The 13666-nt window shown below is 38.5% G+C and overlaps 1 protein-coding gene across 1 annotated transcript in view; it reads left to right on the top strand.

The window, feature by feature from the left end:
• LOC145995983 (uncharacterized) overlaps nucleotides 1-13666 on the top strand; it is a 72709-nt gene that overhangs the window by 24363 nt on the left and 34680 nt on the right. Inside the window, exons 6-8 of the mRNA XM_083132097.1 lie at nucleotides 2656-2846; nucleotides 4480-6720; nucleotides 11919-12314. Coding sequence (XP_082988223.1) covers nucleotides 2656-2846; nucleotides 4480-6720; nucleotides 11919-12314 — 2828 coding nt within the window. The remainder of the gene's footprint in view (nucleotides 1-2655; nucleotides 2847-4479; nucleotides 6721-11918; nucleotides 12315-13666) is intronic.

Here is a 13666-nt window from a genome sequence, read left to right as displayed (position 1 = left end):
TCTTTCTATTGAAGGCTTCCTTCGCCATTGCTGTTTATACTTTTATCTCTCGACTGCATTTCATATCACTGCATGACGCATCCAATATATTTAAAGCTATCTACTTGTTCGATTCTCTCACCTCTGACGCTCTCTTTTGCCTTTTTTGTTTTCTTTCTTTCACCATTGCTTTCATCTTCTTCACATTTATTCTCATCCCGAACTGTTCACAGTGGGTATTCATTTTTGGTAGCATGACGTTTATGGTCCTTTCATTTTCTGTCAACAGGGACATGTCATCTACAAATTGTATACAAGATATTTTCCTGCCACCTACTGCTACCCCTCCCTTGCTATGGAAACACTTTTTAACTAGTTCTTCCAAATAGATGTTGAATAATGTAGGGGTAAAACAGCAGCCTTGTCGTACCCCTCTTCCAATTTGTTTTAAGTGTAAGTATGGGTTGAAAATTCCAATCATTTCAATACTGAGTATCTTTTTTAAAATAAGAATTTAGGCAAGAATAACCTAAAAAGAATTAATAAATTAATAAAATTACACCAACAAGGTCAGGTCCCTAATTACAAGTACTTGTAAGCTGCTCAGTGGTGGTACAATACTTCACTGAGAGGGTCTACTGGTTTTAAGTTCTTTGTGGAGGAATTATTTCTTTCCACCACTGTACGCTGGTCTCTCCAGTGGCATAGTGGTAAAGTCTTTGCTTGCAAACAAGGGGTCCCAGTTTTGATACCCGGTGGAGGCATATATTGGTTTGGATCCCACTTCAAACTGTACGTCCAGTCCCAGTTAACTTTTCAGTTTGTAAAGTGGACTTCAAAACGGACTCAGAACAATACACTGGTAGATTTATAAGGTGTAGTTGCAATGCAATACTTATGTACAGTCATATACATGTTCTCAGCAACTTTAAATTGAAATTTTCTAGCAGAAGACCTTTCATAGCTTTTATATAAATATGTCATTCACGTTTGCACCATTGATAATTTTTCCTAAAATTGTTGCTGGCCCCTATGGCAGAGTGGGAAGCAGATCATGCTATGATGCCAGGGTCCCAGGCTCGAATCCTGGCCTGGGCATGGATGTTTGTAAGTGTCCATTCATCAGTTAGATTTTTTTATTTTTGCTAGTAGTGCAATAAAATAAAATTTATATATATCAGTGTGTTAGTAATAGAACAAGGTGTAATGTGTTATGACAGGGGGAGTAGAACCAGTGTAATTTCTTGAGGTATGTTAAATAAGTTAAAGAGTTCTAGGTGTAAACCAAGCTTGTTTCTGGTACACCGAAACAATCTTGGTCCACAATATCTATGAGACGTTAACCAGATGTGGGTTATTGCCTTAAACATATATAATTGGAAGCATCAATAAAGGAGGAGGAAAAGATAAATGGGGGAACCGAAATTCCGCGGATCTGATGCCCTGGTTTATTTTAAAAGCACCAGGGCATTTAGTGCCTACCCCTGAATCTATGCGGGTTGAGGTTGGGCATCTTCAGGGTTTCTCCCCTTGTTCTTATCTGTCTGCATGTTAGTTATGTCCATTCATCAATTTCATCATATCATCACTCAACCCCATCTTCCCAAATTAACCGAAGAACGAGAAAAGCGAAATAAAATAAAGCAAATCAATCAATTGTTACGTTCCTGGTAACTCTTCTAACCCTTTGCTCCAGTAGTCAAGAACATCAAGACACTAATGGTCTTCAATTAAACCCATCTCAAGTTAGTTTTTTTTTTTTAAGAATCCAACCAAGGTTGTAAAGTTTAGATAAATGTTTGTTATTCCACTGAGACACTTACAACGATTAGGTAGGTAACTCGAAAGCCGGAACTTGAAGTATTGTATCTTTAAAATTATACTCACTTGAAGATCAACACTAAGGAGCCTCATATCTAGGTTTTACAGAAGAGGAGCTAAAACCTATTTTACTTCTTCCTAAACTGGAACTTTCATCCCATTCGGCCAACCTAGGGTTTATAGAAGCGCAGCTTAAACCTATTTCACTTCTTCCTAGGTTGGAACCGTTCCTACTTGGCCAGTCTAGCTTTTACAGAAGAGCGGCTTAAACCTATTACACTTCTTCCTAGACTGGCACTGACCCCACTTTCAAGCCAAAATGCGCCGTATTTATACTCAAGTTTCCAGCCTCAAACTCTGGCATTTAGGTAATATTCTGATAAAATATTCTGAATTATAACAGATAGATATTTAGAATATACATAGTTTTGCTTTGAGTAATTTACAAAGGAAGTTTACATATTCATTTGAATTAACAATTATTTCTTTAACGTTGATAAACCATTTTTGGAAAAATTACAAATTTAAACGTTCTGCCATAATCTAAACACAATGTGGTTAGTTCTTTAACGTTGGTAAGCTTTGATTGGCAGGTTTATATTTACATCATAGCATTATGCATGCTGCGTTAAACGAACTGACTTCATTAGTATACTACGTAAAGGTTAATTCATTAGATCATAAACACCCTGATTGGTGCGTTCACATTTACGTCACAAACTGAGTTATACAACATGTAATTTTATAAACATTATCAAGCATCTTTCTTCTTTTAACATGTACATTCACAATCATAATGCAAATTTAAAAAATGTGCAAGGACGTAACACAATCCTAAAATTCTTCTTTATTTAGGACGAAATTGGGATGAAGCAGAGATGAAGCCTGATGTGTTAGCGGAAAAGTGCATTGAAATGGATACAAAAAAGCAGAAGAATTCCAGCACTTCACATTGTAACACTAGAGAACCAAATAATTTGAAGTTCAAGTTCCAAAGGTCCCGTAAGCAGAGGATTGTACCCAAAGAGGATCCAGAGATTATAGAGGTAATAACATTAATAACATTATTGCATTTTTCTTTTAATTTATTGCCCGACCCTGTGGCCGAGTGGTTAGCACATCGCGCTGCGATGCCAAGGGTCCCGGGTTCGAATCCCGGTCTGGCTTGGTTGTTTGTGAATGTCCATTCATCAATTTCATCATTTCATCACTCATCCACATCTTCGCAAATTATCCAAGAGGCACAAAACGCGAAGTAAAATAAACTAAATCAATCAATCAATCAATCTTTTAATTTATTGTTTTTAATTAGAAATATATATTCCTCTTGTGGTTTACAGTTGCTAGAAGCACTTAAACTCTTACCTAAGTGACAGAATGATTAACATAATGTGCTGTGATGGCAGAGGTTCTGGATTTGATTTGTGGCCTTGGCACATGTTGAATGTTTGTGAATGTCTCTTCATCAATTTCATCATATCATCACTCATCCTAATATTCACTGTTAGTCAAAAGTGGCAGAAAAGTAAAATTAATCAATAAGCACTTAACCCCTTAAGTGCGGAATTTGTTGAACAAGTCGCTACTGGAAAATGTAGGTTTTTTTGGCACTTAAACACATTTTTTTGATGTAATGATTCAGTAGAACACAGGCATTTATTTGCAGTTTGTGTGTTACAGTTATAACAATGGTGTGACTTTAAGAAAAAACAAAAATCAGGAATTGTACAATGAATTTTGTCATAATGTTACATTGTTGGAACATAATAATTCAATTGTGAAACAAGCAATATGTATTTTTTTTATTAGAGGTAAAATACATTTTTTTACTTACGTGTGGTTTATAAGATTCTTATTTCACAGGATATTGCAGATTTCAGATCATGTTGGGATTTAAGTATTAATTTTGCATGTAGCATTTGATATCACATTATTTCATGATGTAATGTGTTAGGAAATACCCTTGCACCTTTTGAAATCTCTACAAACAAGATTAGCCACGGTAGCTCAGTTGTTAGGGCATCTAACTACCATGCGAGAGACCCGGGTTTGATCCCCGGTGGGGGAGAACCGTGATTTTCCCACCTGTTCAAGCATCTCCAGCACTCACCCAGCATCATATAAAGTGGGTACCTGGAGTAAACTGGAGATAAAGACAGTCAGGGGCGTGGTGCTGATTGCATCACCCCCACCTTTGGCTGTGATCAAGAAAGTGTGGGGTCCGAACTCCACACCCCTGTACGCCTTCATGGCATGGTGCAAAGCACAGCAGAACACTTTACTTTTTTTACTGGACAACCAGTATTAGAGTGTTTGTGCATGTTCTTAACAACAGATGTAACTAGGCTATATCTTTGTAATTCTTCTCTAATCTGTAACATCACATCATTCATCCTCATTGCCGTAATTTTCAGTGTACAGTGGAGTCCCAATTTTATGTTCCTGGGTTTTACGTTTTCTTGCATTACACTATTGTGATGTTCTCATCATAGCAAAATGTTCTAGAATTTTCCTCGATCTTACATTTTTCCGCATTTTAAGTGTTTTCAATTTGTTCCCCTGAAAAACGCAAAATCGAGGTTTCACTGTACATAACAGGTTCATTTGTAGTAACTAATTTGACCTGTTTGTAATATTTCTTGACCTTCGAGTTAATGTACATTACAACTATATTTGCAGGTGGATGATGACGAATCTGAAATTCTTGGTGGTAGAATGGATAGTGATGGTGAACTGAGACCTGAACTTTTTGAACAAGCCTTGAAAAACTGTGATAAACTTTTAAATTCCATTGAAAATAAAAACAGTGAATTGTTCTTTCGGGAGATTGAAAAAACAATCGATAAACATTCAGAACTCTTGTCGCTTCTGGTGAAGGAGGACAAATTGACAAAATGCAAGGTAGAAATCCCTGATGATGCATCTTTAAGGACACCTAGTATGGATTCGCAAGCTGACAAGCAAGATAAAAGCATGAGAAGTGAAAGTTCAGGTCAGCCGGGTCATGATTCTAGGCAAGGAAATCTCTGTGCTGCTTCTCAGTTAGCATCGGATAACAAGTCTATCATAATATCAGGAGACATGGCTGCATGCTTCCGAGAGATGGCGAAAAGCCCTAATGTCTTCGTCCCTCGTGTAGTTTCACAACCAAGTTTTCGGAAAATTATTCCCAAGCCACACGTAATTTCGAAACCGCCACCCCTGAAACATATTTCTAATCTCCCGGAGAACTTGCAAAAGCCGCACGTAATTTCGAAACCGCCACCCCTGAAACGCATTTCAAATCTTCCGGAGAACTTGCAAAAGAAAATTAAAATCCAACAGTTAAAGATTCTTCCCAAACCCGTGACTGACTTTTCAACCACTAATGGTGTATCTACATCAAAGGTAAATGTTGACATTAATTCCAGCCACACCAATAATTCTTCAAACTTAGCAGACAATATTAGCCGTACTCTTAAGAAGATCATGAACTCTAGTCAAAATGTATCGACTACTTCAGGTCCAAATACTAGTCAGGCTGTTACCTCAACTTCTTCGAGTACCAGTCAAGCTGTAACAAAGTCATCAAACCCTACTAAAAGTCCAGCTGTATTGCACCCAGTGTTGCCAGGTTCTCTAAGCAAATTAACCAATAATCAGAATATAGCTGTCTCCCCTGTTGGTGTAAACTCAAACATTGTCAACATACCTATGACTTTCAACCCAATTGTTAACACAAGTGTCACTCTGTCAGGTGGCACGTTCACTTTTGCAAACCCACCTATCACAGGTGTTTCAACGTTAAGCTCAAACATTCCTCTGAATGTGCCTACTGCATCCACAAGAAGATCCATTCTCCCCAAACCCGTAAATGAACCAGTATCCGTCAGTGCTGTAAATCAAATTACCAGCTCTAAGCCTGAAAGTGTTCAATGTGAGCCTGGTGTTGGGAAGAACATCAAAGTGAGTGCCTTAAGCATACTTAAACCTGCCAGTCAGAACTTGACCGTTAATCCTGTAAGTGTACCAGGGCCTGTGAACACCTTATTCACTCCACTAAACGTCCCCGGAGGAACATCTAACCAGAACATTGTAGTGAATCCTGTTACTATGCAAGGTTCAACAAATATTAACATGTCCACTCCTCAAAATAAAGTGAAACCAGCATCAGTAAGAGTTACTAAAAATACAAGCTCCGAGATTGAACAGACAATACCAACACGTGCGAGAATTTCTCCGGTTGTTGACAGGGAGAGCAGTAAAAAGGTGCCGAGTGGTGTTCTAATAGAGACCAAAGTACAAAATACAACAAATGTTCAGAACGCAGAAGTGTCAAACAAGAATCCAAATAGCGTAAATGTTCCTGTCATCTCCCAAGTTACCTCTGTTCAAAATAGTAGTGAAAAAGTGAAAAGTGCATCAGGGATTGTGAACGTCGTGCAAGCTCAAAACGTAACACCACAGTTTATGCAGCTTGCTACTCCTGGCAGTACACTGAACCAGATCGTTCCAATCAACCCCTTACTGCTGGGCCAAAATACTATACTCAGCACTGGTCTCAATCAAAGTATTGCGACTGTTGTTCCAACTGGTGTCAACCAGAATACCATCTCTGCAAATCCTCCCGTTGTTGGTGTAGCAGGAAACCAAAACTTTGCTTTCGTACCCATGACCTGCGGAATCGTGAAAACTCTCAGCCGGGACTTTGTTCTTGCTCTGCGTCCGGATGGTACCCAAGTGCTTGTTCCCCTGCAGTCTGTAGTCGCCGTACCTACAACCGTTCCTCCCAGGAGTGAAGTGAAAGGTGCTAAGGTGCAAGAAAGAACATCGTCTGAGAAGTCGGTGGAAAAGGCAGAGGACGAGCCGCAAGTGGTTTGTTCGAAAATGAAATTTCGCAACTTAAGTAATGAGAAGCCTGCATTATTAAACGTGAAACAGGTAATATTTATTCTTGTGTGTAGTTAGGTTTGTATATGTATGCATACATATAGGGTGTCCAAAAAAGAATGTACCCTTTTCAAAACAATTATCCGTAGCCCAATGAGACGATATGAGCATGCTTTCTGCCACAAATGGAAGATAATCTCTCCAAGTTTTGTTAACATATGCAACAAGTTTAGAGGTTTACTTTCGTATGACCTGCGTGGCTGAGTGGTTATTCCTGCATGTTCACATTGAAGACCGAGCTTTGGTTCAATGAGTGCCTGCACAAGCTGCACCTTGTAAACGTTCAGTTGATCCTTATGAGCCACATCCCATACCTAGAGTGGGGGTATTTCCAATGCACAGCTCGCTTTTTGACTGACTTCCTGGGAATGCACTGGAAGGCTTTCCGAACATTATCCACCGCATACACGAAATATGATGAGTGACCAGTGCTTTTGCTTTGCGCAGGCAACTTTTCTGCAGGAATTGCGTATACCAATGTTTAATGGAGTCCTTCTTAACCAATTGAATCAAACTCAAACCAATGCTGAAAACTGCATTGAACTGTGTTTCACATATGTCATTTTCGCATATTCTACAACAGGAAACCCTTTCTGTTTGGTCAGCACCATTTTGCACAAACAGTTTGCATGCACATGGTGGGTATTTCAAGTGAAACCTCTGCAGTGGTTGCAATCAATGCTTGTTACATGCCTCTCCATGCACTTGTTACTTAGAAAGAAAGAAATAGGTCCAATCGTTTCTGGACACCCTGTATAATAGAGGAAAATGTAAAATCTGGGTTCCAATGTATGTATTCACAATAGCTATACTAGAAGTAGCACCACCCTAAAATAAGCTGATATTTTACACGTATGTGCTCGACATACTTAAAAAGAGATAATGTCACTACATGCACTTTGTTTTGTCATCTGAATTTTTGGTACCGACCTCTGTTCTCATTCAGGCATGGGGGAAAATAATGAGCTGTGGAAGTATTAAGGTAACCATCGCCATGACTTGTTTTTACCATCTTATCACTGAAGGTTGGTCTGAAAATTTCGGAAAGCAAAAGAAAGTACATGTTGTGGTTTTATGTCATTTTTAATAGCACATCTATGTCACACAAACTTCTATGCATTCTGTTTTTTTTTAAAGTGGCTGGGTTAGAGAATGGCTACACACATGCAGCATTCAGTAGCTTTGTCTGGGGGTGGTTCATTAAACTCTGGCAACAGTGTTGGCTGTTTCACTGGTCCCACTGGTTTTTGCAGACACACCCCTGTAAATATATCTACAGTAATACACTTTGCACAAGCAACTTTTCTCCAGGAATTGCGTATATCAACATTTAATGGAGCTAGGTAAGCCCCAGTAACTCCAGGAAAAATAGTGTTTGGCTGCTGATTTGAAAATGATGTACTGTATATTAAAATACAGTTCTTATCAGATTTGCTTGAATTAAGAGGACTAGTGAATCAAGCGCTACTCAGAGCACCTTTCAAAATTTTTAGGTATACCTTGGGCACTCTAAATTTCAAATACCTCTTGTGGATTTTTGTGTTCATTTATATGCAGAGGCTTCAATCACTTTTATAATACAGTGGACTCTTTTTAATTCAAACTCCAAGGGGCTATGGAAGAAATTTGAATTATCCAGAATATTATAAAAGAAACACCAATGAAATAACACACTGTATTAAACATAAAACTGTATTAATACGCAAACAGTACACCTTACCTTACAACTGCCATGTTTTATCCATATCTCCATCGAGGAACAGTACACTTATTGGAATATTCGCATCATGTGATTGTTTTTCATTCTTTTTCATTACTCTTTCTACTTCTCTAAGCACTTCAACTTTCTTATCTAATGTTAAGCTACTGTACGCACCACGTTTTGACATTGTGGCTCCAGTAAAACACACAGACAAATGACCCCTTCTGTCCGGCTGTCCGCTCTCCTGGCAACTTGTTTCTGAGAGGATGAAGGTCACATTCCTACAAACAAAACTCTGATGATTCCCGCTGCCCTCTCTTATCTGCTGTTGACACATCTGTTAACCTTAAAAACAACCTTTTCAAGATGAAAAGGGGGACGAGTCATCTGTTGGAATTTCTTATATAGCAACCAATTTGGTCTTTCTTGGAAAGCTTTATGTTAAATTATTGGAAACCTGACTTCGAATTATCCAAATTTAACCTTCGAAATTTGAATTAAGTAGTCATTTTTAACATTGTTTTAGATGGGGGTTTCAAGGGGAATGTGCTTTTGTTCTAATTATCCAATAATTCGAATTATCCGAGTTCGAATTAAAGAGAGCGTACTGTACTAGATATTAGAAAGAATATCAAAGTAAAACTTTCAGTCCAGATATCTGATTGATAACTAAAGTACATTGATAATATTATCATAATTATTGGAAAGGTCGGTGAAGATGAGGTTATCATCTGTTATTTTATAGATCTTAGTCTTGTTGGCATTTCCTGTATAATTCCTATATGCAACAAAAATTTCTCCACATCCTATGTACTTACAAATGTAAGCAAAAAAGCAGTATTTTATACGACACTATAAATCTACCAGAAAATGAAAAATTGTGTATTGTTTATGAACCATTTCTGTTGTATTAATATATTGTGGAGATCTGTTATGGTGAAATAATGTACCTCTGTTACCTTAGCCTGAAGGCTAGATGCACATGATTGTAGCACCAAATACATTTGATGCCGATTGTAATTTTACATTTTACTCTTTGAATTTTCACGTGTTCTTGTGTGTGTAGAATTAAATTTGCTAAAAAAAAGAGTTGTTAAAGTGAATATTCATAATAATTAACAGATTATATATTTAATTGAAAAACAGAAGGTTCAAAGCAAAAATCATGATGAAAAACATGTCTGGAAAAATTTCATTTTTGGACTGGAAACCCTGGAAATGTCAGGGAATTTCATAATCAAAAAATCGTAACAACACTGAGTAGTAATGGGACATATTAATCTGTACTCTCAGTATCAGCTATTATAGACATATCCGTGTATCGCAGCGGCGGCTCGTGACTTTTCAAAGATGCGTGCTACAACTGATGCTGTTTTTCATGTACTTATAATGCCCCCTACCCCCCCCCCCCACCAACACATACGTGGCCACGAACGTTAAGTGGTCGACTTTCGATCTCGCTATCGAAGTTCCGGGTTGGAGTCTCGGCCAGGGTATGGGTATTGTTTGTGAATGCCCCTTCATTAATTTCATTATTACAAAGTATTACAAAGAATACCCATACCTGGGCCGAGACTTCAACCCGGAACTTCGATGGCGAGATCGAGTGCCTTTAAATACAGTGCTGTTGTCAAGATGTTCTTTAACAGCATTGTCTAAACTGCTGACAAAATCAAGGAGCCCTAAAAATATCCCAGGTTTTGCGGAGGAATCTGTTTCATCGTGGCCGGCCACGCAGGGACAATGCAAAAGCTCCACAGTGATGCAGTCTATGATTTTTGACAAGACGTGGCGATTTTTTTCAACTTGTTCATTATGAGATTCTAGATAAACGTGGCTTAACTGCGTTGCTATGTTGACAGTTCCGAGAGAGACAAAATTTAACTCGTTATTCATGTGCTTTTTGCTTTCACTATGCTTTCTCATATATTCACATAAATGTCCTAGATCTTTTACCCCTCCTTCAGACCACGAATCATTACTTCCAAAAAGTATGCAAGGAAAACAGAATAATGCATTTCGAATTTGACACCCACAAAACCATGGTTCACTATATTACAGTTTTCTATTAAATCGCCTTTTATGCGTAGCGTTCTTACCTCCCTTTGCATTTTGCGATAGATCCAAATCTGGCAACGGCCGTCTTAACGCTTTTATTTCCAACTTTTCTTCAAGTGTTCTTGAAGAGAAAGGTCGCTGCAACAAAGAATCCACCGAATTCATGGTACACTAACACACACTCACTTTCACTTCTAACAACAACAAATAGCTAATCCTTCATAACAATGACCACCACTTCACGCGCCACGCGATTTTAACACAATGAACCGCGCGGAAAATTTTCGGATCTGTAAGCCGGGGAAAAATGACGGTACTCTGTAAGTTTGTTTCTTGACTATTGAAGTGCTACATAAACACAAGGAAATATGTAGCATTTAAAAACAGGCAATTTAGATAAAATATAAAATTAGAATTTCCTGAACATAAATTACGTAGCAGAATCCACTTTCGGAAGCAAAAAAGGCACGGACTATAGTTTCAGAGTTGCAATCTTTACAACTTACCACCGAAATAGATTAAAGGCTAAGGGGTAGTGTCAATTCGCGTTCCAACTTTTTTGCAGGTGCTGCAAATGTATACGACATGCTACAAACATTACATAACTCTACACTGATAACGTACAGAACGTTTGAAAATTACATTATGAAACGTTGTTCTGACAGAGGCAATAGGTTGTCGTAGACTTTCTTCTTTTCCTGAGATGGCACACTTACCGTGCTGATTCCTCCTGTAGCACGCTAGCAGACGATTTTTCTAGAGCCGGGACACTATCCCCCGTACAAATCGAGGAGTGGGGGTGTACAGTATTCATGCGCGGAGGGATGAAAAAGGGGCGAAAACGTGCTGTTGAGATTTTAGCACGGTACGCTATTCCTTATAGCCAGCGTGAGGGAAATACGTGGCGCCGCTGGTAAATGTTGAGGCTCTTAACATGAGAAGTTTCATTTCACTTTGGGGCTTCATTAAACTTCTTGCATCTGTGAGATTTGCTTTTTTCTTCTTTTCAATTTAACAAATTTAGCAACGTGCTATAGCACGGTAGCACGTATTAAGCAGCCGCCACTGGTGTATCGGTAAGATTACCTATTATTTTACCGATCCAATATATCCATAAATATCTTATAATTTAGTGCAAAATTCTGTCATTTTGTTTAATTTTTATGGATAACTTCCATGTCCTAATTTTTAAAAAAAGTAAATGTCTAAATATGCAACTTCTTTTGCTCTGCATCCATTCAGGTTCTTCAAGGACCATTTTAATTTATATCGGATTGGTAAATTTTATATCAGTACTTTATCAGTATTGGCCAAAATTTCATGTCGGCCCATTTCTAATTTCCAGTAATCAAAGTAATTCCTAACACTCCTATATAACTTTTGAAAAGTCATTTAACATTCGAAACTGTTACCATTTCTTTATTCTCAGGAAGGAAAGCTATCAACACAACAAATTCAGAAAATGAAACAGAACTTGGAAAAAATGGAGAGAGGGAAACTGTATTCCAAGCTGGCGAGAGCACTGGTAGAATCCAAAGAAGCAGATGCAGCTTGTGCGATGTCCATGTCGAGTTCATCAACCAACGGAAACCTAATCGTCTCTGGAGGAAAAGTTGCGATACCACCTCTTCGCAGTGGCACAATGAAACCAGCCTTCTCCAAGGTCTCCTCTGACGGTTCTCTGATGGTGATGGTCACGAGTGATGCACAGAAGCCATTGACAACGCTCATGTCTGTCTTCGGGAAGGTCCAGTCTCCTGTGAAGCTGTACAATGTTCCGTCAACGGGCGACACCTACTTAGTCTCCAACAGCAACTTTCTGAAGGTGATTTTGTTGTTTAAATAATTAATAAGAGTTGGTTAGTATATTTTTGCATGCGCACGCTGGTGTTTGTTGCTTCCTATTTTATGGGCAATACAATAATACCGTATTTACTCATGTATAATGTGCATTTTTTTCCAAAAAATTTCCTCTCAAAAACTGTGGTGTGTATTATGCACGGAATAATTCAGACAGCCAACATGAAACCGTACAGGGTCATTCCATGATTTTGTGACAACTTGCATTGATTTTTCATGATTAAGGAACCCTATCATGTTACATATCATTCATTCTAGTTTTTTGGACTTTTAACCACTGTTATCTTTTTTTAAAAAAATAACAGTGGTTAAAAGTCCAAAAAACTAGAATACATATCGTTGTTTCTGAATATGGCAACAGTATTCCATTCAAGATGGCAACACTAATATGCAATTCTGTTGAAATAAGCTCATCACAAAATGAAGGAACGTTCTGTTTTTATGGTACTTTTGATGAAAGAAAAGATAAGGAAAAGGGAAATAATAATTCAAATGCATTACTAGCCAAACAATATAACATGTATGGACTGTGTAAAGGCCTTAATGGAAGAAATCGTGTGCTGCTAACTGTTAGTTTGAGGGTCCTGAATGTGCCTCGTACATTTGTTACGTTAGTCACGATAAAAGCATATTTTCAAGTAAAGAAGGAATGAGCAAAACTCTACATCAAAGTTAGAGCCTAAATACAAGGGTCGTTCAAGGTTGACCGGGACTTTTATTTCTGCAGAGGAAATAGGTAGCAGAAGAAACACCAAACTATGTCAGTTTTTCCAAGTATTCTCCGTGCGCGCCGAGGCACCGTTGCCATCGTTCTGGCAGCTCCCGAATTCCTTTGGCGTAGAAAGAACTTGGTTTTTGTCGTAGCCACTGGAAGACATCGCTCCGCAGTGATTCGTCTGGCGTGAATTTCTTCCCTCCCAGATGGTCTTTAAGGGGTGCAAACAAATAAAACACTGGGGGCTAAATCCAGACTGTAGGGGGGATGGTGCAGAACTTCCCAGCGCATGTCGGCCAGAGTTGTTGTTGTCACATTGGCCGTGTGAGGGTGGTCATTTTCATGGAGAAGAATGACATTTCCAGACAACATCCCAGGTCTTTTCTTGCGAATGGACTTTCGTACAGCACCACTCACCAATGTGGAGTAATACTGGGCATTAATCGTGCTCCCTTTGTCCAGAAAATCCACATGGATAACGCCCTTCATGTCCCAGAAGACACTTGCCATGATCTTTCCAGCGGACAGCTGCATTTTGCTTTTCTTGGGTTGAATTGTGCAACCATGTTTCATCACACGTGATGATGGATTGCAACAATTCA

This window comes from Lepisma saccharinum, chromosome 12 (assembly GCF_977018435.1).
Source record: "Lepisma saccharinum chromosome 12, izLepSacc3.1, whole genome shotgun sequence".
Lineage (NCBI taxonomy): Eukaryota > Metazoa > Arthropoda > Insecta > Zygentoma > Lepismatidae > Lepisma > Lepisma saccharinum.
The sequence above is the reverse complement of the archived record's forward strand: the minus strand, read 5'-3'. Positions and strand labels throughout refer to the sequence as shown.